Source organism: Montipora capricornis, chromosome 9 (assembly GCF_036669925.1).
Source record: "Montipora capricornis isolate CH-2021 chromosome 9, ASM3666992v2, whole genome shotgun sequence".
Taxonomy (NCBI): domain Eukaryota; kingdom Metazoa; phylum Cnidaria; class Anthozoa; order Scleractinia; family Acroporidae; genus Montipora; species Montipora capricornis.
The window spans coordinates 39,108,615-39,133,515 of NC_090891.1; the positions used below are offsets into that span (position 1 = coordinate 39,108,615).

Consider the following 24,901-nt stretch of genomic DNA (forward strand, 5'->3'; position numbering starts at 1 on the left):
TCGAAATTCACTCTCGTTCATACGATTCCTATGAAATATTTATGTCTCCTAAGGTGATGAATTGTCGGGATTCCGGGAAATGATTATTCCGATTAAAAAAAGAAAAAAAATTGAAAAAACCCTACGAAAGGAAATTGCTTCTCGGGCTTTCGGAGAAGATCAAGTGTCACTTTCAGACCATTGCACCACTTTACTTTTGTCAGGATCTTATGAGGCTAGTATTAATTACAGCTCACGAGGGCGTTCTTGACCATGTTTATGTTTTCTTATCGTTTTAATTTCAGCCTATTTTATGTCAACGCTCCGGGCAACTTCCATTCACGGTGGGGATTGTGCGGTAGTCAAGAATTTTTGTGGCTAAAAGTCTTGGTCACGCGAATTTATTGAAGCTTTTTATCGTCGTTTCGCCTTGACCTGCACTTTTTGTGCTTTCACAACTAGAAATAACAATGATATTTTGTCGTGGGCTAGAGCTATTAATCGAGACCAATTCCAAGGTTTCGATGACGGTACAAAGGTCTGTTGATCAATCTAATTAGGACTGAAGTAGTTTTTAATCGTTAATCGAAAGACCCTAGCTTTTAGTTTCCGTGCCAAATTAAAGTAAGCGTCTACGAATGTGACAGGTTTCTTTATTTCTGTCAGACAAGATGCAAGCGTGTCATGGGGATGTATCTGTTTAAATTAAACCATGTAGACAACATCTAGCGCCCAAATCTCTGACTAGAGGTTTTATTGACTAGAGGTAAGTTTTCCCTGGTTTCTTTCCTTTTGAAGAATCTTAAAAAGGTGGCTCTTTAAAGAGTCTTACATACCTTGCGTTTTAAGGGGTTCCTTAAAAAGCTGGCTTATAATTTTTAAGTCTCACAACCAGCGATCATCAGCGATACGTACGCTATATAAATGAACTGCATTACATAAGGTTGTTTTTCGTATTTGTCGTTGCTGTTCTTATATAGCTTTTCCCAGCTACTGATAATCCACCTTCCTTTTAAGGGATCTTAAAAAGCTGGCTTTCTAGCAGTCTTAACTATTTTTAAGAAATCTAAAAACTGACTTTTTAAAGAGTCTTAAAAAGGTGGCTCTTTAAGGGGTTTAAAATACCCTGCCTTTTAAGGGGTTCCTTAAAAAGCTGGCTTCTAATTTTTAAGTCTTACAACCAGCGATCATCAGCGATACGTACGCTATATAAGTGAATTGCATTACATAAGGGTTTTTTTCGTATTTGTCATTACTGTTTTTATATAGCACTCTTTTCCCAGCTATTTATAATGATCCAAATTTCCATTGTTTACAAGGGCCTAGACCCTACTCTTAGTTTTCGTAATACGAAAACTAAAACCTTTTCGAGGGTCTTAGTTTTCGTAACACTCTTAATCGCGGTGTTTCTAAAACGAAGACCTAAGACCTAAGACCCACTGATCTAAAACGAAGGCCCTGTGATCTAAAACGAAGACCCACTGATCTAAAGCGACGACCCTGTGATCTAAAACGAAGAGCCACTGATCTGAAACGAAGACCTACTGATCTAAAATGAAGACCCACTGATCTAAGATCTAAAGCGACGACCATATGGTCTAAAACGAAGAGCCACTGATCTGAAACGAAGACCCTGTGATCTAAAACGAAGACCTACCTTTAAAAATGTCATAACGATGCCAAACAGCTTGTGGCTGGTCAGTGGTGTACGACATAGTGTGTTATGGACGTGTACGAGCGATGGAACAGCTGGAACAGTGAAATATGACAGAGGGCGTTCACCATTTGTCCACAAAACAGCTTGTTTTAAGTTCGGTGAGAAAAAAAATGGTTTGGCTAATCTCGGCAGACATTTTTTGAAATAAAAGGATTACCTTTCGAGGTTGTCCATTTTTCCACGTTTTACCGAAACGAGCAGAATTTTCTCCGGCAATACCATACATAACTGGAACCTGTCTCTAAATTTTTTAGGATTACCGTTAAATGAGATAGTTCCGTTTCTCTTTCTACCTCAAAACCGTTTTTTTCTGATAAATGCTACAGCTCTTTAATTGTAGAAAGTCCAATACCATTAGTTTGCCGAGAAACTTGGTAAGCGCTCCTTAGATTGTTATCGCTGCACTGTGTTGGGTTCCTTATACGCAACTCACAAACATTTCTTCACTGTTTTCTTTCAATTGTCGAATATTCTTTGTCAAGGCGCTAGTTTTAGCAAACTCTCACAGTGACCCTTTACTTTTGACAAACTGGACGAAAGTAATTTAAACACCTTTTAAAATAAATTGAACGCTGCTCATTGAACACTAAGATAAACTAAGGTGGATCGGAAAAACTATCGTGCATGTCTTTCAAATCCATTTAGTGCTAACAACAATGCTTTACATCATTGGTATTGATAATTTAGAGAATTGGGTGTACATGTATCTCACTGAGCAGATAGTTCTCGGGATTTTGGTAACCAAAAAAATCGAAAAGTTAAGCTTACCGTCGCACTCTACGCTTGAAGGGTTTGCGTGCAAATAAATAAAAAGAGTACCGTATTTACTCGAATAAGCGCCACAGCGCTTTTTTAATTTCTCGCGCCTCAAGTGCGGCGTTTGTTCGAGGGCGGCGCTTATTTAAAAACTGGACGCCACACAGAAATGTTTTTGCACGGAAATTAACAGAAACGTCTTTTGATAGTAACCATTTGACTCTTGCGGCATTTTAGCTAGTTACACACGAGCAATGTTTGGGTGTTCGAAAAACCCTGTAATACCGGGCTGAAACTAATCCCGGCAAACCCGACCAGCCCAGCTGACCACGCTGGCCCGGCTCATGTAATTGGCCCTTTCTTTTAGCCGTCTGTCTTCTGATGGAGTCACATTTCGACTTCTAACAAATGCGACCCTTTACTACTTCTAGTCTTTTCTAGAGTAATGAAAACTAATCTAAGATTTGCGTGTTTGCGCGCCTCGGTTCGCCTTCGTTCGCTTTTGTGCTCTGTATTTGATGTCGAAAAAAAGGGAAGAAGAAATGGGAGAGACAGTTCATAATAATCTAGGTTAAAAAAATTTCACCTACCGGTAGGTTGAAATAAGCAATCTACAATCTTGGACAAAAACTCTTTGGGAAAATATGACGCTGTTATTTGTCTGTGTGATAAAGATTCAATTCTAATATACTTTGTGAGCGCATGTCAAATGATGCTTAAGCAAGAATTTTTCCTAAGAGTTTTGTCCAAGATTGAAGGTTGAAATTAAATTATCCAGAATTTTAATTCAACCTGTAACATATTAATATATAATATACGAAAGTCAAATGTTGGTCAATATTCCGACTATTCCCGCTCTAACAAACAATAGTTGGTTCATACACTTCACATAAAAAGGAAGAAAAATTCACCTCTCTCTTTTGAAGCCGGTTCACTTCAAACCAGCCCTACGTCAGGACACGTGGTTCCAGTCTTTCTACGGTTGTCATGTCTGTAGGCATACGCGACAAAAGATGACGTAATGTCTTATCTTATTTGTTCAAAAACCATCGGTGGTCTATTTTATGACTTTTCTCGATCCACATGAAGTCCATGTCCTATCAAAAGCCTAACCACAACCGTTCGAAAACAATACGTACATTTTCAAAACAATAAAATGGCCGTAAATTGATCACCCAAAACACAGTGGTTCACGAATCACGTTTAATTCAAATCTTCATTCATGGGTCAAGTTTAATTAAAAAAATTCGTTCATGTGGACATATTACCATCTTTAATCACAAATCACAAATAAAAAAAATTTAAATCATGATTCACTTGAAAATAAACCGCCCCATCATGCTTCACGTAAAAAGTTTAGGGGACCCTCTACATTTGAAAAAGCAAAATACAGGTGTTGTCCTAAAGAAAGCAGGTGGAAACATATCACTTCCACAAATTAAATCATTTGTTTCTGTCTGGCAAAAAGAAACGTTTTGGCCTACGAAGACTTCTTTGAATGTGTTACCGACTGAGTGGAAAACGAAGAAATAATTTTCGTAAATCAATCACGGAGCTAATTAAATTAGTGCAAACTCATGTGTCTCAGTAACCGACGCCAGACATAATTGACTAGCCTTACAAAACAAGCTCAAAGAATAGGTAGGTAATTCTTATATAATTTGATTGGCCTGATTCAAGAGACGGTTGAAAACTTTTGTAGAGCCCTTGTTAAATGGAAATATAAAGAACTTTGTGAACACCGCAAACTAAACTTAGCGATTTTATGAAAGATCGATGAGAGAAATATTATGTTTTTTTCTACACCTGGTCATCAACAATATTGTTAACACTTTCTGAACCAACTAGAAACAAAATAACGCGCTTTTCAATGAATTGCTTGCAACACTTATGATTCATTTAAAAACTCGCCGCCTATATTTATGCAATGATGGGCAAAGGAAAAAAACCGCGACTTTTCCTAGCTTAAAATGTCTGCTGCATGAATTGGTGTTCAAATCAATTCTCCTACTTTAAAATCAAAATGATGTTATTGAAAAGCTGACTAGGAATTTTCTTTCTTTTCAGAGTACGATAGTGGCATTCTCCCGATACAATGAGCAAAACAGGTGTAGCTTTTTCTGGCGGCGGCGTTCGGTCAGCGGCACTCTGCTCTGGTGTCCTGCGCAGACTATTGCACAAAAAGATCGTTCCAGACTACCTCAGCTGTGTATCCGGGGGTGGTTACGTAGGCACGGCTTACTTGGACTGGAAATACCGCAACGAGAACAGGGATGACCCAAGATGGCATGAAGAGTTCTTTGATAACATGCGAAAGAGGATTGGTCTTTTATGCGATTGGCGAAATCCGCTTCAAGGCTGTTTTGATACCCTCGTTCTTTTAACTCTAAATATCGCTGTTGCAATTTTTCTCTCAAGTGTCAATTACTTTGGGTTCGCATTTCCAACCGCTTACTTGATTGACTACTTTTTTGGTAACGTGATGCGAGCAACATTCACCTGCCCGAGTTTAAAAACTCACAATTTTACTTCCTCTGCCATTTCTGAAAATCCTGAAGTGTCCCAGCTTTTCAACATGACAGAAACTGTCGAGTGTGTCCAAAAATTTGGGCCAGACAAGTACTTTGTTTTCATAACATTCGCATTCTTGTTCATTATCTTTCTGATTTTTTACATCGTGAAAAGAGTGGCTGGCCCGTCCTTGAGGCCGTTGGCCAAAATCCTGTTTAATCTTACGGGATTTGTATTTGCAATGACGTTCTTTCCTTGGTTCATAGAAGAGTTTGTAGTTGTCACTCCTTTGTGGTTAAATGCGCTCATTCTCTTCCTCAGTGTTTTCTTGTGGCTCGGCATACCGCCTTTGAGAGAAAAGGCATCATTGATCATTATTGTCTATCTGTATGCTTATGCTGTCAAGTGGAGGGTTTACAAAACAGCTATTCTTTATGTGGTATACACTGAAAGAAGATTTGCATTTCTCTTGTGGATTTCTGGAGTGCTAATCTGGCTCAACCCTCTCTTGGGTATGTTTCAAAGGAATGCCATCCATATTTATTACAGGTAATGGCAGTCAAAAAGAACGAAATATGCACGCAAAGTCATACGAACAAATGCTGACGCACCAAGATAAAAATGGTTCCTGTAATAACGTGGAAAAATCAAGCGAAGAGAATGAAAGGAAAGGAAAGGAACTTTATTTAAGTGTCTAATCTTCTAGCACCGAAGAGCACTAATCGGGGACACTGTAAATTGAAATTAACAAGTTAACGCAAATGAAATCAAATGTTGGTTTTTGAGGAGAGGGGAAAACCGGAGTACCCAGAGAAAAACCTCTCGGTGCAGAGTAGAGAACCAACAAACTCAACACACATATGACGCCGAGTCTGGGAATCGAACCCGGGCCATATTGGTGGGAGGCGAGTGCTCTCACCACTGCGCCATACCTGCCCTTTTTGTTGATTTATTACTGTAAAAGTGCTGTCTTCTTTATCTGCTATCTAACGGACTGAGTACAGACATTGAATGCGCCCTGTCGACAAGCTCTGGTCATCATCATCATCATCATAATCATCATCATCACCATCATCATCAGCATCATCATCTTCATCATCGTTAACATCATCATTATTAACATTATCATCGTCACACCCTCATCATCGTCATTATTTTCCTTATCCGCTCTAATAGTCACCTTCAAATTTGACTACCAGTACAAAATTAAGAGCGAGATAGGATTTTCCACTTTCAAAACTGGCGCCTCCACTTTCGGCCACTCAACTATGATCCAGGGTAAGATCAAACCATAACACAGGCGAGGTGTGAGTACAACTCGTCCTGCTCTCGTTTTGAAAAACATTAATAACATCATCCTGGCAGCATCTCTGCAGCCCATGCGGCGCTATTGTCCCGCTCCCTAGGCGGAGAAAAACTCTGGGAACAACGTTATTCTTGAGTGCCATGTGCCCTCCGCGAATTGGCCAACACACCATTTCTGAAAATATTAACTTCTCGGAGATCGTTTAATTAAGAACTAAATACAATTCGATGCATCTGAAACTATTACGTACTATCATCTGCTTATTTGTTGGTTGTTTCTTGGGGTTTGTTGTTTGCAGATGGCGGCTACAGAGGGCATTTTATTCCCCAGAGAGCACAAGGACGGCTGGTTGCTCTGGAATTACGTGGAATGACATGTTTCCCTTTTGCACGTGCTTCGAGCCAACATCTGAGAGCTTGAATCGTGGCTTGACCTTGGATGACCTTGTAGGTATAGCACCAGAATACATCTGTAACGTGACAGTTCATGAATGGCGACTAAAGGATTCGCCGAGGTATGAATATCATAGAACCACTTCTTCACCTTTTCACGACGTTTTATGGGCCACTTTCAGTTATAAGAAGCCAGTTGTGAAGAGAAGTCTCTAAATTCAGCAGCAATCAATTTGGAAATGGCAGAAATAACTCCTGAGGAGCAATACCTCATTGACAAAGTGTCCCACTGGCCTGCTATGCGGGTGCGCCTTTTTTCACGACTGTTGATAGTAAATGGTGTGATGCGCTCGTGAGAAAGATGATAAACTAGACGTTTGGCAACGGGCGAAAAGTCAACTTAAAATCAGATTCAAGCAATATTCTATATGTTGATATTATTTTCTCTTGGTTTGACCCGAAGTTCGACTTATTTTGATCTGCAATGGAATGAAATTGCACACTTTTCAGGTAAACTGTAGTCTAGATCTCAGTTCTAGAGTATCCGAAGAAGTTATCGATTCCTCCGAAAGAGAACTCAAATGTTTTCCGAGTATTCTGAGTCAACATGGAGAAAATACACCTCTTCACGGCAGATATTTTTGACCAAATCTTATTTCTGTTTTTCTGTTATTTTAGAGAACCCTCGTTTGCGCTCTTTACAATGGCACCCTCTTTGCTTGAAAGAGTTGACAACACAAGCGGGGAAGACCAGTTTAAAAATCGTCTTCATCCACGAGATATTAAGCTGTCCCAAGCCATGGCAACTTCAGCTGCTGTTGTTTCCTTTCATATGGGTGAATATGAGACGTACGTCGATCAAGTACAAAGCTTGCAGATCATGCTCGGTTTGGGAATGGGAAATTCTATAGTTGCTGAACCTAAGGGATCTCATGAAGGATGTCAGATCACGGTATGGGCCAAAACAGGGCGGCCCCCTCATTCACGTGACCAGCGGGCCATTCATTCATTCATTCACTCAAAAAAACAGTTCAACAGTAAAATAATAATTGTTGGAAAAAATGTAGACAATGAGTTGACCATTTTAATTGTCGGGAAATGTGGCAGCGCAGTGGCTAAAGTAGCTAAAGCTTTCCCGTTGGTCACTCCCAAAGTAAACTGGATAGTCGAGGAAAATTCAATACTTGCTTCTCAAGGCCATTCTTCTTAACTGAAAGAAAAGAAGAAAGGTCTTTTTTCTGTGATCCTGACCCTGAAACCTAATTATTTTAAAATATGTAATTCCCCTCGTAGATTCAAAACGTAACAGAGAGTTTCGTATAGCATTTACTTGAAACTGCTTCTTGTTATAAAAACTTTCTCCTTTTGAGAAGATGTTGAGATGTTCGAAATCTAGAGCTAAAAGTAAGAAATGAGCCAAAATCAAACTTGTTTCTTCCATCAAATCCGGACAGTATGACGTTTGCCGCGAACTCGATGGTTGAATATATTTAATTTATGCATCAGTAACGTTATCACAGACGTTACGTTGCACACGGATTGACTAAGTTGACAAGACATGACGAGATATCCCACTAGATGATTTTAAATAAATAATAACTGTTGACAAAGAGCTCCAAGTCATGTGCTCCTGAATACGAATAGAGTTTAATGTGATTCATTTCTTAAAATTGTCTGTTTTGTGATAAAACATGTAGACCACAAGCAGTCCCTCTTTCTCCGAGAATGCGGGCACGAGATTAGATGTCCGCGCGAAACCTGGATTCGAGGGGGAACATTTCAAGGAGCAACATGATCTCTTCTCTAAATTAACGATTATCGTTAATTCGTAATTTGCTTTGCATTTACTCTTAACGTTAATTAAGGACACTGTGTCCCAGGACTTGTGGTAGCAGAGAGAACTCCGAGTTTCTACTCTAGAGAAACCGCTTCTTTCGCTTCACCACTGAAGATCGAGAAACTACACTCTAAAAAAAAGAAAGGTTTATTAAAGTCTCCCATAGAATATCGCTACAAAAGAGTAATTAGGCCTAAGCTAGATAATCACTTAGGCCTAAGCTATGATTTTAAAATGTTTAGCTTTTTCGAGAAGTTTGGAAACCGACCTTTTGCAGTGTTTAATGTTGTTTGTTACCGAGTGACGATACAGCATTATCAAATAGTGTTTAAAACTATTGACCCTGAGCAGCTAGTGGTGTCGTAATCAAGTGGTTAGGTGAGGGGTTAATCATCATTCCCAGGTTCGAGTCCTATGTCCATAGACTTGGGTTATCTTTTAAAAAATATATGACCATTTCCCATAATCCATTTCAAGCTTTCAGTCTTCTAAATTAACGATAATAATAAATTCAGAGCAAATTACGAATTAAGGATGATCGTCAATTCAAGGTAGAAAATGGATTGCGAGGAGAAGCTACACCCACATTTTTTCCTCGTGCCTGTCCTCTCCTCGTCCTCGACTAACCAGGGAGCTTTAGCAACGACAACGGCGACGGCAACGAGAACGTTACAAATTTGCATATTTAGTAGGCAAAAGCAGTAGCTTTGCACGCCCTGCACGTGCGTTTTTCCTTTTTGTCAATTTCTTTGCCGTCGTCAGCAAAACTACAACGTGAAATAACCAAGTTTGAGGTGTTATAGAGAACATCAGCACTTGGACATAAATTTTCATTTTTCTCCCCTAAATTAACCGCCGCTCGTAATGGTTTCATTTCTGAAGGACTGCCACACCTTTGTCATATTAAAAAGTTCGGAATAGTCGCGAAGTGATCGCAATAACGGGAATTTATGTTTTTTCATGACGTTCTCGACGCCGTTGCCGCCGTCATTGCTAAAGCTCCCTACTAAGCGAGTAAAGGGGGACGGCTCGAAGTCTAAAACGCCTTTTTCTTGGATCGCGTATGGGCGTGAATGTATTCTACTGGGCATGGGTTCCCTGTACATTTGCTTAATGTGTCCAGTTTTGAATCAGATATAAGTGATTGCCACTCGTTTAGTCCTTAAGTCCAATTTTTTACATTTATTTTTACCTTAGATTCTCTCAATTCTGATCCAACTGTTTCTGGTGTTCCCCATCATTGTGTTTCCCATAATCCCAGTGTTGGGTGGAAGTGAATTCGAAGTCTGGGAAACAAGAGCAGTAGCTTTCTTTCTAGTGTTTGCTGGTGTCCTGACATTCATTGCCGTGTTGCCCACAGGGGGAGAAAATCCAGGATGTTGGCAAAAATTTGTGAGGTATTGTGTTTAATTTACTATATCACCCAGTTCATACAACTTGAGGTTATGGTTGTGTCAGTAGAAATCGGCATAAAATCTACGACAGCAACTTTTGCGACAAGGAAGCCAAGAATAACGTTTGAAGAGTAGCTCGGGATAGGCTTAGTAGTCAAATGAATGAAAACGAAGAGCAACTGTCAAATTGCAACATTTTAAGGTGATATTTGAGAAGTGAAACCGTATAACCTCCTAAGTTACAAAGTCACATTTACTAAAGCTATAATTCTTTTTATTTTTCCCTTGTAGGTGGTGTATCATTCACATATATCACGTTAGATTTATACGGGAAGTCTACAAAGTAGTTAACGTCGGCCCCACTCCCCCTCCAGTTCTCCACTTGAGTGACGGTGGCCACTTTGAGAATCTTGGTATTTTGCCGCTTTTGAAAAGGCGTCTCGAGAAAATTGTAGTCGTCGATGGAGGCGCACCCAGCGAAGAAGGGCCAGCAAAAGACCTCATCATGGCGTTACAAAAAGGCAGAGAGATCTTGCGTTGTTCATTTACTGGACTAACCGGACAGGACGTTTACAAAGATATCCGAGTGAAGGTAATCGACAAACCGCCTGGAAAGCAACCAAGGAGTTATAGATTTAAAGTAGAGTACCATGAGCTCACCGAAAATGAAGATGAAAAGGTCGGAGAAGGCGAAATACTATACATTCTTCCGCGTCATCCAGGGCAAGGTCTCCCATGGGAGGGAAGGAAATGGGACGAGATCATTGACGAAATCAAGATTGATATCGAGGCAGACCGTTGGGGGAGTGGACCTGAGATGGATGCGCATGAAGTTGATCGTTTGACGTGCTGTTGTTGTGAATGTTGCCATTGTTACGCTTTAAAACTGCTAAGCGAACCTTGGTGTGGCGTGTTTCCAAATCACGGTACCGCCAATCAGTTTTTCACACCCGCCATGTTCAGCGCATATCATAGGGAAGGTTACCGCGCCTGCATGGAAGCTCGCGCTTCTGAATTTCTAGAAGTCTGAGTAGAACTCCGCATGTCCAATAAAACATGTTGGTCAGATTAGAGCAGAATGGCAAATGCTGAATGGTATATAGTACATATCACATAGTACATAGTATGTAGTGTATAATCTACAGCAAATTGAATTATAACAATTTATCAAATAAAACACACAAACAGCGGTAACAAACTATGACAAAAATATTAATATTAAAATGGCCAAAGAGCAAGAAAAGTAATTAATTGTCCTTATAATGGACTGAGGCCTATTGATGTTAGAAAAACCTAGCTACTCTAATTACTTCCAGATTTCATTACATGGAAGTAACTCTCAGTTCTCAATTTGAAAAAACAAGATCTCGATCGGGAGAACTTTACCTGAAGAACTATAGACCTACAGCGAACATTCTCTCGCTATTTAATGTCATCAAAGAAGCTGTAGTTTTTTTAAATAAATCTTTATTTGGGAACTATAAAGTCTAACGAGCGGTACCGAACGTTTAGTGCGAAGTCGTGTTCGTACGAGCACGTGAAAACGGGAAGTGGCCTTGGTCCAGAGCGCTGATCAACGGAATTTCTTTCAACATCATACGTCAATCTTAAAATAAAAGCGATAAAGGCACATTAGAGTAAAACAAAGGCTCACATTGTGATTTCGTTGCCATAAATGTGCTTGTTGCTGTAAAGTAGGCACGTAGATTCCCTCCAAATAAAATAGAAGCAACAAAATAGACCAAAACTTCCCTTTCATACGTAGCGTAAATTCTTCGTGACCTTTCACAAAATTGTTGTGCAGCCCGTAAGTCCGTCCGTACAATGTGAACTTCCACAGCAAAGCGACATCAAAATGGCGGACTGATCCTCTATGAACGAGACACGCGACTTACCCTTCTCCAGCCGTCGACGATTTAGGATATCGACCGCAGATTATCTGTCGGGGAGTAGGGCAGCGACATTTCCTAGCTTGTTCTCAAAAGGCCAGCAGACTCACCTACACCTATACCCTAGATGAAATATTTCGAGATACTTACCCACCACTACGCGTGGTCTAACAAAGAATTCGAAGAATTTTCAACCTCTATGGGGTCAAGTAAGGCTCCATATTGTGTCCGACTCTTTGGAATATTGACATCTGACATCAGAATTTTGATCAGGAAATATTATAATGCTTACTTGAGGTATCATGCCCCATTCGAAACCTAATAGTTCTCCGTCCTTCGGACTTCGCACTAAAAAGGTTGCTCCACCTTTGCAGTTTGCGTATTGTAAGCACCACTCTACGCAAACCGCATGATTGCGTGTTCTGGATGACATTTTGACGTCTCCAGATCACCGTGAAGATGTTGTCCTGGTTAATTATGTTGGGTTTGTCGGCTGCCTTCGACACGTTAGACCCTAAAATTCTCATATCCAGGCTTGGATCCTACTTTGGTTTCTCCGATACTGTACTACAGTGGTTTTCATCCTACTTAACTGGGCACACGCAATTTGTCATCATAGGGCAAACTACATCTAATCCTCGCTCTGTAGATTTTAGAGTTCCCCAAGGGTCAACCCTTGGACCTCTTTTCTCCAGTTTATATCAGTTGCGCCCCTCCAAGATATTGTCTTGAAACCCAACGATCAATCCTCGGCAGTAGCTACTCTGCGAAATTGTGTTAATACCGTTATAAAATGGAACACGCAAAACATGTTGCTATCTTACCCTGGAAAAACCGAAGTTATCCAATTTACCTCTCGCTTTGTTCGAAATCCTGTCCTTTCTCAATTTTCATTTGGTAACACGATAATTGAACTGTGTGATAAAGTAAGGGACTTAAGTATCATACCGGAGAAGGAACTTAATTTAAAACAGCATGTCAATGATATTTGCGAAAAAAGCTATATTTCTGCAATAAAATTCATTAGTTGAATCAGAAAATACATGTCCCAAAGTAATCTGATATTGGGTTGGTCGGTCGGTCGGATTGAAAAAAAAAACCTAAAAAAAAATCACATGCAGTCTCGGAATCGGAGGCCTGGTACACCAGCATCATAACTGAGGAACCAGGAAAACAAGACGTGAACCCAAAATCAATATGGCGGAAAAGTTGGTTAATGATGTTGCAAAATTAAGACAGTGTGGGAAAAAGGATCAACCATCGAACCCTTATGCGACATAAAAATGGTTTAAAAACGTCGTTACCTTTTTTTTTTTTTTTAATGCCAAAAAATTGGGTCAGTCGGACGACGCGAAACGGAGAAAAAAAGAGGGATGGCCTAACCTATAAAATTCTGAATGGACAATCGCCTGGCTATCTTACTTCGCTTATCAGTTTTTTATCAACCATGCAGTTCGTTCTTTACGTTCCTCTGATCATTTACTTCTACAAGTTTCGAAAGTCATGACAGCCACTTATGGCCGGTCAAAGAAACCTTCTCTTATTGCGTCCCGAAACCATGGAACAGTGTGCGTAAATATCAAGAAAGTCTGAGACTAACTATTTTTAAGGAGAAACTCAAAACATTTTACGATTTTACTTAGTTATTCTTTAGTTATATTAGTATGGGTAATCAAATGGTGACGAGTGAAATTAGGGAATAATTTCACTTGCGTTTTGTGCAAAATCAAATAATTTCCCGAGCCTTTTTGTTTGGGGTGGATTTTTGTTCAGGACTGAATTTTAATACATCGAAATTGGTCTATTCTAAGCGAAACCTTGAAAGGAACGAAAAATATAAACCAAATTTTTTCTACGATCTTCTATAAATGACTATCTGGCACTTAGACTTTGCAACCCTTACAATACATTCAACAAAATAACTCGATTTTGATTGGACCAGAGCAATGCAATTAATGGCGAGAGCAGTGTACACTGTGGAATAACAGTTAAGTTGCTATGGTAACTACACACAACCATGAGCAGCATACGAAGAGGAAAATGGTCCATTAATATTTTTCAAGGACACGAAGGGCAATATCAACAAAAAAGAACCCTCAAACTTGGATTGAAGTTTTTCAGAGCTGGAGGACAGGTTTTTTTCATACTTGTCTCCTGGAGAGGCCATCTGGAAAACTTGTTGAGCGTATTATAAACGAAAAAAAAAAAAAAAAAACCCACGACCCTCTAGCACAATTCAAAATTTAAAGATATTGGTGACCTTTACGAAGTTCTTAAATTGGACATACCAAAGGACTCGTCCTACTTTGAGAACGTTTGAAACACCACTCATGCCTATTGATTTTGAATCGTATCCGAGGTGGTGTGATTTCCTATACAAAATTTAGGAGGTTATGAAAAGAGCAGCGTAGCTGAGTGGTCAACATTCATGTCCCATACATGCAGCTGTTGTTAGAGAGATTTAGTATCACGTTTATGTGAAACGCGAACGGCAAAAAATGAGCACGTGACCATGTTTTTCCCGCCATTTCCTACGTTGCCGCTAGCCGTTTGTACGTGAAAGTAGGCATTTTCGTGTTTGCCGTTATACGCGAAATTTTCTTCTTGTTTTTCTCCTACATAAGAAGGTGTTTGCGGAAAACAAGTACCCAAAACCATTTTCCGGTATGCCAAAGGAGGAAAAACTAGGTTTCATGGTTATAGATAGTTCACAAGTGACTCCTTGTCGCAACTTTCTTCATGAACTCACGTTGACTCTCTGTTGACCGACAAACAGCTTCATCGAAACTCTCAAAATTTCTTGGGTAAGGATTTCCATTTTACATAGCGTCTTTTTCTACAAAAATTGTTTCAAAAGACTCCGAGAATTTGTTTTTGCTTTTTAGTAACCAAATACTCGAGTTGCCGTGGGTCAGGCGAAGCTCAAGTCAAAACCTTTGCGGTGATGCTAAATCTCTCTATCAATATTGAGATCCATGGTACGTTACGTACAAGTCACAATGTGTCACCAGGTGTTTCCTTTAGCCTAAGAACTTAGTGTATCACTTGTACGTTTGTTAGGATTCTGGTTAAGGTCATGGTTAAGCCGGGGTCACTTTGTGACCCCTATACCAATTAATGCGAATCTCATTTTGTCACTGTTTTGAACAACACTCATATTAAGTATTGGTATGTCGACGTATTTGTTGAAATTGACGGGAAAATCAGGAAATTTGCAAATCAGAACAATGCAGTAAAACGTCTTTTGGGAATTTGACTGTATTACCATGCAAAACTTGTGGGGTCATTTTCTATTGTTTTGTACACCAACATTGCCGGAAACCAAGAATTTGAACACGGGGGGGCTCAGTTGGTTGAGCAGTTGGTTGGTGAGTTCCAATCCTATGTTTGAGGTTAATCATGGAGTGATTGTTTTCGTTCCCTGACCTGTCTACTTTTGGATTCATTTAATCCAAATTATATTTTTCTTTGTTTAATCATGAATATGTGACGTAAACGGAGGAATCAGTGTGGAAGAAAACGATAACTCCAAAAACTCCAAGGCGAGATATGGGTCTTGTAGGATGCGGGTTTATGAGCATCTAAACACCTCAAATGATACGAAGAGATGACATTTTTTCCGATAGTGACTTGGGGATTCTCGAAAAAAATCCGAGGGTTGCATTGGAGGAGTCGAACCTACGAACTTCCGATTACGGATGCTCTCGCACTAAGCAATAGGAGACCCGTGGGAGGCCATTCAACTAGGTCCTTAAATTATGTACCTGCTCATTCATCAGACAGTGAACCTTGAGCGTAGTTGTTTACTTTATTGTAGTTTTATTACATCGTTCCATAGTTTATTTCATCTCTTTTTAAACATACACATTAGGATCTATCTTCTTTAGCTACCCAATTTTGTTGCGCTTGAATATCTTGCGTGACATGTATACAATTCATTTGCTTGATTAATAATACACATGAAAAGTTTTCTCCATTCTGATTGGCCAAGAGTGGGAAATGTCTGCGAAGTTTTCAGGTAATAAGGTGCAGAACAGAGGTAATTCAGTCCAAAACGAGGCAACAAACCAGGCGTTCTAATTGGTCAATGAGAGGAGCCCATCAAATGGATCCTCTCTCTTTTAAGCTGGGCCTCGGAGTAAACGCTTTCTGGAGTAGAGTTATTAATAGAGCGCCTCTCGTTGGAGTTTCAAGGTTAGAGCGGTTTTCAAGTTCTCGCGCCATTTTTTCAACCAATCAGAAGTGAAACCAAAACTAACCATGGATTGCGCGTGCACATTTTCCCGCGCTTTGTGTCGGCTACGCGTAATTACTTCGAGTGCTGATTGGTTTACTGGATTGTCTCTGTCCTCTTTGATTGGCCAAAGTAATTACCGGTACTTTGGTTTTGGTTTTACGACACTCAATTGAAACTCGCTCTAAAGGGAGAGTGTCACGGTATTGCGCATGTTCTAGCCGTAACGAATGTCATCATTTATAAACCAATCGGAAACGACGTTATAATTCGTGCGGGAAATTTACACGTACGAGTAACAAATTTCTCGATTGTTAGACATCACTAATGAGCTAGGGGCTGAGCGAGATTTTCATCGCGAGGTCATGGATTAAAACCTCGTTGAAGCCCTGAAATTCTCAGCTTCTTTACGCAATTGGTAAAATTGGGTTCATAACTGCGAGGATCAAAGCTTCACTTGATGTGTAAATTTCCCGCAAGAATTATAACGTCGCTTCCGATTGCTTGTAATGGACTAGCACGCGGTGCTTTAATGTCAACGCGTTCGTGCGTGCGTATTAGTTTCAATCATTTTCCGTTTACTACCTTGACAAAGGCAGTTTTGCCGAAACGTCGGAATTAAAATTTTTAATTTAGAGCGTTTTAGAATTTAGTTTTAACACTTTTTTATAAACGATGACATTCGCTCCAACTAGAACATGCGCAATACCGTGATACTCTCCCTTTACAAACCCAATCAAAACAGAGACAGTGCTATTGTCTTATGTCCTATAACCCAACAAACACGAATCACGCTGATCTTATTATTTCGCGTTTCGCCGTGGAAATATGACATTTTTTACGGGAAAAAGCTGGTCTAAAAAGTAAATATACTCGGGAAAGGATTGACTCAAAGAATACGTGGGCTCCTCTCGGTGAGCAAAGAAAGCCTCAGACAGCCAATCAACTGCTAACCCTGGATGGCTCAATTTTTGTGTGAGCGTTCCTTCTGCGTAATAACGACAGGCTTTCTCGTTATTTTTTCATGTCTATTATTACTGCGATTTTCATAATTCTGCGGAATCTCATCTTCAAGCGCGAACGGCCAAACTGAGATTTGGCTTCCATCAACCGACGCCAAGCCGAAAGTTGACGCGAAACCACAGATGCCGCAATCAATTGATGCGTGACATAACCTACCAATCAGCATCTTGTTTCCCGCGGTACATTCGAACTCGACGCCGATGGAGAGCGATAGAATCTGTACGAATCTTTTAGCTGAAGAACACTAAAAAGATACCATAATAATGGTATTCGAGCTGTGAACTAAACAAAAACTCCAATTCACTGCCCGAAGGCGGAGTCGATTTTACGGGATATGTTCGAAAATTTGATTGATCGAAGCCAATGCGTTTGGCGCTGGGCACTTGAAGGTGAGATTCCGCAGAACTATGAAAATCACAGTAATAAGTAATCACACGATTCTTCTCGTGCAATTTGGAATAAATAGGCTCTCATCAATTTTTAGAAGGCTACAAATTGCACGAGCCCGAAATTTTGATCGCCTTTGAACAAATTTACTCGTCGTACTTATTTATTCTATATTGCACTCGAAATCATGTGATTGCTGATACTAAAATCCTATACGGGCAACAAAATTGAGCTACTTACAAAATTCTTCTTCCTTAGAACAAAAGCGGTAAGGAAGTAAATTTCCTTCTTCGCACGGTGCCTTTCATATTGTTGAATATGGACCAGCTGTATTCTTACGAGTTATTGGGGTTTCGGCCAGAAATTCAGCGGCCTTAGCCTCCATACATGCGCGGTATCCTTCTCTGTGATAGGCTGTAAACATGGATTGCGTGAAGAACTGATTGCCAGTGGCGTGCTCAGGAAATGCGCCACACATCCATTCAGAGAGACCGCGGCATCTGGTGCCATGGCAACACTCACAGCAACAAAAGGTCAGACGATCAACCTCCTCTGCTGTTAATTCGGGTCCAGGTCCCCAGCCAGCCTCGAGATCAACATTAATGTCACACAACACATCTTCCCATTTTGCGTTACTCTTTTTTTGTACGAGTTTGCTGGGATGTCGTGGGGCAATAAAGAGTATTTCACCTTCACCGACTTTCGTTTTACCATCGCCATTAAGGTTCTTGTCATAGTAGTGAACTTTGAACCTGAATTATTAATAGCCAAGCCGTCAATATGACTAATTATATACTCAACAAGAATATCGTGTTTCTGATTGGCCAATGAGGAATACATAAATAAGTCAATACTGTCATAGAGTGCAATACGAAAGTTGCTATCGAAACACAGATGAAAATTAAAATTTTCATGCAAGGAGACAAGAGAATTGATGAAGGATTCTACGCAAATGACTCCCAACTTGGTTAACAGCGATTATTAAATATTCATCCTCGGATAATGCAATTCTCGTGCTCTGATTGGTTCACTCAATCTCGGTTATCAGCTCATATACCTTATTTTGACCTTACATGGTAAATGATTGCGCTTAGCGTTGCTAAACTAAAAATATTTACGCCACAAAGCGAAATTTCTCCTGGCACGAAGCAAAAAAAAGTTTTTGTGGAAAGTTTGGATCAATTTCGAAGCTTAGAAGTACGCGAAAAGGTAAGAAATGTTTTTGTGATGAGCCTGCGTCTTTCTGACCACTAGGTCTTACACAACATTGCATCTTCATCAAGCTTTTTCGATTTCGCTAGGATTTTCTCCCTTTTTTCGCTCGTGTATCGTACTTCCAAACTTTTGGAGTTTAAATATTCCATTCGCGCTTGTTGGATATGAGACTGGTTATAGCCAACTCGGCGCTACGCGCCTCGTTGGCTATTTACCATCTCATATCCAACGCGCGCTCATGGAATAATTGTTAATTATATTTGTGACCTAGGTGCGGTTTGGAGCAATATCAAGAGGAAATGCAAGTGACAAACTGACCACCCACTAAAAGTCAAACCGTTCAAAAAACCGTTTAAGTTTAAGCTACGGTAATACGAGCAACAAAAACTTCCAACTTTTCTCGCAACATTGCTGCGAAACTAGTCGAAAAGCGATGTTGCGCGTTTTACATCCCACGTACAACCTGTCTCGCAACAATAACAAAAATAGGTCCGCAATGCGTACTTGTGTCGGATTTCAGTCAAATAAACGTTGATGGTTAGCATTAAAGTAAATGTAATACATTTTGTCATGTTATAGTGATAAATGTCGAGTAAAGATTCCGTAGAATCCCCAAGCTGCAGACGAGAAAACGGTTAGGGGAGAAACATGTCTGGACTTCCAGTTTCGAGGAAATAAGGGGTGCTTACCATTTGTCAGAATAAACCAGTTTGGACGACCGGTGAATATTGGTAACAGTTTTTCCTAAATCAGCAAACCAGCCTAACGAGATGGCGCTTACCATTTGCAATTGTTTTCGGCTGATGAGAGAGTGGAAACTGGAAAATTTAGCAAATGGTAAGGAAATTTGCTCTGTTCCGTTCGATGGGAAATGCCATTTACTATAGTTTGTGTATTTCCCAGTCAGCAGACAAGGCTGGATGTGGCCCCAAGTTATCATAGGGGAAGGAGGGGGCGGTGATTGACAGAATTAAGAGACACTGAAGTAAACATTTTGCAGGTAAGGGCTTGTAACGCATTACAATTGGGTGCATTTGAGTATACGAGTTTCTCAGCCACCAAATCTTTTGCAATTAACTGCCAAAATGTGTTAAGAGTCAACGCGCCTCAGGCATGAACACACTACTTCAGAGACTCGTGAAATATTTGCGTTCGACAAAGAACTACTTTCATTCATCAGAGGAAATATTGGAATCAGCAGAAGCGGAAGAATAAACCAATCACAATGCTCGATTCCAAGCATTGTGATTGGTTGGTTCTTCCGCTTCTGTTTCCGACTCCGACAATGCAGTTTTCACTGGATCATAAGCGACGGAGTCATAAGCGGAGTCGGAAGAAAATGGGAACGTTCTGATTCTTCCGACTCCGCTTACGACTCCGATCTTTGATTTTCACTGGGTCATAAGCGCTCTCACGACTCCGACTCCGTCGCTAGTGAAAACGAGCCTTAAGAGTATTCGTGCTTCCACCTTACAAACCTGTCCGTAAACTATACTTTTACAAATTAATTAGCTTTTCTGTTTTAACCTTACTAGTAAATGTGACAATTTTTGACAGGAAGTTTGAAGGCATTACTTTTTTAACTTGCGAATCTACAGTCCGTCACGCAACGTGTCAGCAAATCGTAGTTAAAAGAGGGAACCTCAAATTATTAATCGTAAATCTACAGGATAATACTGGACTTTGTCATTATGCCATACGTGTCCGAAAAAAAGTTTGAAGGCATGACTCCTTGCCATATAGCTGGCACAACTCCCTTAATGCAAACGTCAGAAAGGAAGACGACTTCTCCTTACCTTGTAATTTAATCGCACCGAGAAATCAAGTCGAAATCCGCCAAATGCAAACAGCCGAGAAGAGTAATGGCCGCCACACACAAACACTCATTCTTATTCTCAGGGTCCTCTCTCTTCCTAATAGAGACCACTTGACAAACTCTTGGCTCTCCTATACAAATAAAGCCAGCCATATCGCCGGTGCCGGGGAGTGTGGGGAAATCCCGCACAAAAGTGTGTTGATTTTGTTGCATAAAGTAGAACGGACCTCTCCTTTCTGCAACACGCTGCAGCAACCTGGCTGCGAGACAGGTTGTGCGTGGGATGTAAAACGCGCAACATCGCTTTTCAACCAGTTTCGCAGCAAGGTTGCGAGACAAGTTGGACGTTTTTGTTGCTCGTATTACCGTAGCTTAACCTGTTTTAGGATCACTCTTCGTCTCAAATGAGGCAAGTTAATTTGTTAGCGTAGAATCTCTGTATGGTTGCACCGGTAAATGTCCCAACAGCAGCTGTTACAACTTTAAACCTACCTGTAGCTGCTAGGCTGTGATCCTGGAGGTTTGTCTACGAAATTATCCGCGATATCCTCTACAATATCTCGTCCATCCATTCCTGAGAATGAACAACCCAGCTTTTTCCTGGCCATCTCCAAAGCAGCCAATAGCGTTGTGCCATACAGGTCGTCAGAACTTGTCCGTCCACCATTGACAGCAACAATTTTTTCCGGCCTCAACTTCAGCAGCGGCAAAAGTCCCAGGTTTTCAATATGGCCTCCATCACTCAAGCGTAGAACTGGAGGGGGATTGGGACCTTGGTTTATGACGTTGATGGTTTTCCGGACAAAGCTAACGTACGCCACATTAATAGTAAACCACCTGCAAGGAGATGAAGGTCGACAGAACTGCCTAGGGGTGAAACTGGCACCAGTGCACGCAAGGCAACGTACGTTTTAGTTTGGCCAGTCCCGATCGCGCAGGAAATACCAAAAAACAGTGCTTCAAAAGTGGCATAAAGTGCTGAAATAGTGCGCCAATCATCACAAAAGTGCTCAAAACTTCCTAACAATGTTAGAACATTTCCTTGAAGAACTTCATCAGTATTTCTATTTTTTTACCAAAGAATTGGCCTTCCCTTGTTTAAATGTTCAGAAAAGTAAAAGATTAATGTTTTTTGAGCAAAAAATACTTTATTAATGTATGTTTTTGAAGACTGGCATGGTTCAAGACAAACTGTTACATTGTACTCTGAACTACCCCCAGGAGAAGAAAAAGGGGCTCCAAAAAGCAAAAAGCGCTAAATATGTCCGTAGTGAAAAATAATGATGCAAAATCGAAAAAGTGCTCAGCGCAATCGGGGCAGGCCTACTTGCGTTAATACCAACTCAAACCTTTGATAGTAGGGATTTGTAGTCTTTGCAAAAATTTACAAGAGCTTATTTATTTCAAATTGCACGAGAAACATCCTGGGATTACTTATTTATGATATACGTGTAAAAATTTCACCTTTATGAAGCACTAATTTCAACTATCTGCCCTAAATTTCACTTTTCTGCAATCTGTTTGGGATTGCTTGACGTCCTCTCAGTCAATCAACACGCTTAAATTTTTGCAAAGTATATTATTTTCCAGAGTATAGCAAGCATGCATGTGTACTAAAATGCGCGTCACACGTGCAGCACGGTTTTTTCCTCTTTTAACCAATGATATTATTGTTTTGTGGCGTTGCCGTTGTCTTAAGGCCCGTTCACACGTATCCGGATATTTTCGAATCCACAACTTTTTCCATCCACACGTAGCGTATTCAAATCGAATTTGCCCGTCCACACGTATCCCAAACCTATCCGGATTCACTCTAGTACTCAGGACTCCTCAAGGAAACAGAGGTAACAGAGCACGCGTCATGAAGCGCGCGAATTTTGCTCGGCAGCCATCTCGAGAATTGATTTCACGGTAAGGAACTGGGCTCGATCTTGTTACGTCTTCCGGATAAAAAAAAATTCCGGATTTAGTGTCCACACGATTCCGGATTCATAGCGGATTAAAAAATATCCACTCTTTGAGGTCGTATTCAAAAAGTTCCGGATTCGCCAGCCAATTTGCTGGATACGTGTGGACAGGGCTTTAGCCGTCGTCGTTTCTTAAGCTCTCTGAAAATGTCAGAGTATTGTTACGTACCTCGAGATCCTTTCCAGTCTTCCAGGATTTTTCCTGCCAGTCGATATCACAGCCATCATTGTCAGCAGCAACAGTATCGTAAAAAAGAGCAAGATGCCAAAGGCTAAGTAGGCTTCGTTATCAGTGTACCAATAGATGATTAAAAATACCATTAACGGCAAGATACGAACAATTTCTATGACGATAGGTAAGGTCTGAAAAGAGTAAAAATTTGATGTCAGAAAACTAACGACCAGGCCAGTGCAGAATCATCGTTTCCTCATTTCTCCCTCTCCTCCCATGCTGTTCCCCAGTCTATCTCTCACGGTACCTTCCTTCTCATTCTTTCTGCACGTTAAAACACTTGTATTGATTTATTTGTTACCCTCTGTATGATATATATCTTCTCATTCGTTGTTCCACTTTCCGACTGCAAAGCACCCCTCCCCTCCCCCCTGCTCCTTCCTACCCACCCGCTCCCTACCACAGACCTTCCCGCAAAATTTTAACCTCGGAAGTTTTACCTCAAATGTTTACATCAGAGCGGTTTTAAGACGAATCTCGACTTGGTAGTTTACGTTTATACTCTTGGCTCAACGTCTCGCGCTGTACTTTCAGCCCAATAGGCCGTTTTCGAAATGTGAAATATTCAGCATGGTAGTGAGGCAGTGAGGACAAAAACAATAGAAATACGTTGGAATGAATGTGAAAAAATATTTACACATCATTCACTTTCCTTTGTCTTTGTCTTCACTGCCTCATTATCAAGCTGAATTTTAATATATCGAAAAAGGCCTATTGTCAATTGCTCGGAATTTTCCCGCGATTAGCGCCGGCTGTGAATTATGATTGGCTAGATTGAGTTTCTTTTGTTGTGATTGGCCCCAAACCTGAAAAATTTAACCTTTTGTTTTATGGCACTCAGTTGTCAACCTGGGCCCAGTTACACAAAGTCTGATTATGCTAATCTTGGAAACTGCAGTGTCTTTTATGATCCAAAAAAGACTTTCAGCTCTCACAATAGACCAATTTTGATATATTAAAATTCAATCCTAAAAAAAAGGCATCCTCTCGAGGCTCTGGGGAATAAATATAAGGATTTGTATGAGTTTATTCCCCAGAGCCTCGAGATGGTGCCTTTTGTTTAGGTGTGAACTTTAATATATCGAAAGTGGGCTATCGACTTGGCATTTGCTTTCATTCGGTGTTTTTTACGTGCAAAATTGTATTTAATCGGGGATTAGTGTTATTAGGCTTTTGGACGAATGGGGCCTGTATGATATCCACTGGGTTGCGTTCGGATCGGCGGAGAAGTAGAGCATTAGTTTTTACCTGTATGCAGCAATTTCTTTTCTCCTCGTGTCTCAAATCAGCAACAATCGCCGTTCCCATAGCAACTCCCAGTATGACCTTAAGGTCTTTGAAAACAGCATCATCCCCTTCTACCGCTCCCATGTGATGGTCCACCGCAGCGGCTGACGTTGCCATGGCATCAGAGAGAAAAACATCCATTGGCATCAGTTTGCCATCAAACTCTCTCTCGCGAGGAGGACGGTCAATTCGCTCTATGCCTTTTGGTGACATTGTTAAGAGTTCATAATCTTTTTCTTTTGAAGAAGCAGCGCGTCGCCATTTGTTGATTGTGATTCCACTAATGTAGATTGGTTTGACGTCATCAAGGTCTTCCAAGGTTAAAGCTTGGGTTTGGTTTATTCGCTGAAGCTGGGGACTGCAGTTTGGGCAGCGGAGGAAGAAATCTCTCCAAGAGATACCAGAACATCCACAAAAACCTACGCTTTCAGGGGTGTAGAATGCTCGTTGAATGCGCCATCTGTAAGACAGTCAAAATTAACGGCAAGCTCAGAAATGCAAGTGATAGGCCATTTCCGAGTTCATGTCTGCCTCCTCTTCAATGCGAGGCTAAGTGCGAAGTTTTTTTCTTGGGAAAATTAGTTTTCATTCATAGAGCGAGTTTCAATTGAGTGTCGTAAAACCAAAACCAAAGTAGTTACTTTGGCCAATCAAAAAGGACTGAGACAATCCAGCAAACCAATCAAAACTCGAAGTAATTACACGTAGCCGACACAAAGCGCGGGAAAATGTGCACGCGTGAGCCAAGATTGGTTTTGGTTTCACTTCTGATTGGTTGAAAAAATGGCGCGAGAACTTTGAACCAATCACTGAGTGAAGTAATCATAAACCAAAGTAATTATCTAATTACTTTCGACACTCAATTGAAAACCGCTCTATGTAAAGCAGAACTAATTACAATCACAAAAACTTCACACTTAAACTCGCTTTGAAGAGGAGGCAGACGTGAACTCGGAAAT

General features: G+C 40.5%; 2 protein-coding genes across 3 annotated transcripts in view; one reads left to right on the forward strand and one right to left on the reverse strand.

Moving 5' to 3' along the window:
* The first annotated feature begins 645 nt into the window (after nucleotides 1-645).
* On the forward strand, nucleotides 646-11,629 carry LOC138016745 (uncharacterized). 2 transcript variants are annotated; one of them, XM_068863932.1, is made up of 7 exons: nucleotides 687-745; nucleotides 2,037-2,070; nucleotides 4,520-5,512; nucleotides 6,568-6,783; nucleotides 7,340-7,613; nucleotides 9,696-9,895; nucleotides 10,184-11,629. In XM_068863932.1, the coding sequence occupies exons 3-7, from the start codon at nucleotides 4,548-4,550 to the stop codon at nucleotides 10,920-10,922; spliced, it is 2,394 nt and encodes a 797-aa protein (XP_068720033.1). In that variant the 5' UTR covers nucleotides 687-745; nucleotides 2,037-2,070; nucleotides 4,520-4,547; the 3' UTR covers nucleotides 10,923-11,629. The 2 variants fall into 2 exon arrangements, with proteins under 2 accessions (XP_068720032.1, XP_068720033.1); XM_068863931.1 differs by lacking the exon at nucleotides 2,037-2,070 and having other exon boundaries at nucleotides 646-745.
* Nucleotides 11,630-15,570: 3,941 nt separating this feature from the next.
* The window catches only part of LOC138016297 (uncharacterized), a 16,226-nt gene continuing 6,895 nt past the window's right edge, over nucleotides 15,571-24,901 (reverse strand). Inside the window, exons 3-6 of the mRNA XM_068863465.1 lie at nucleotides 23,904-24,402; nucleotides 22,593-22,786; nucleotides 20,949-21,293; nucleotides 15,571-18,177 (exon numbers count right to left, since the gene is read on the reverse strand). Coding sequence (XP_068719566.1) covers nucleotides 17,730-18,177; nucleotides 20,949-21,293; nucleotides 22,593-22,786; nucleotides 23,904-24,402 — 1,486 coding nt within the window. The 3' untranslated portion in view covers nucleotides 15,571-17,729. The remainder of the gene's footprint in view (nucleotides 18,178-20,948; nucleotides 21,294-22,592; nucleotides 22,787-23,903; nucleotides 24,403-24,901) is intronic.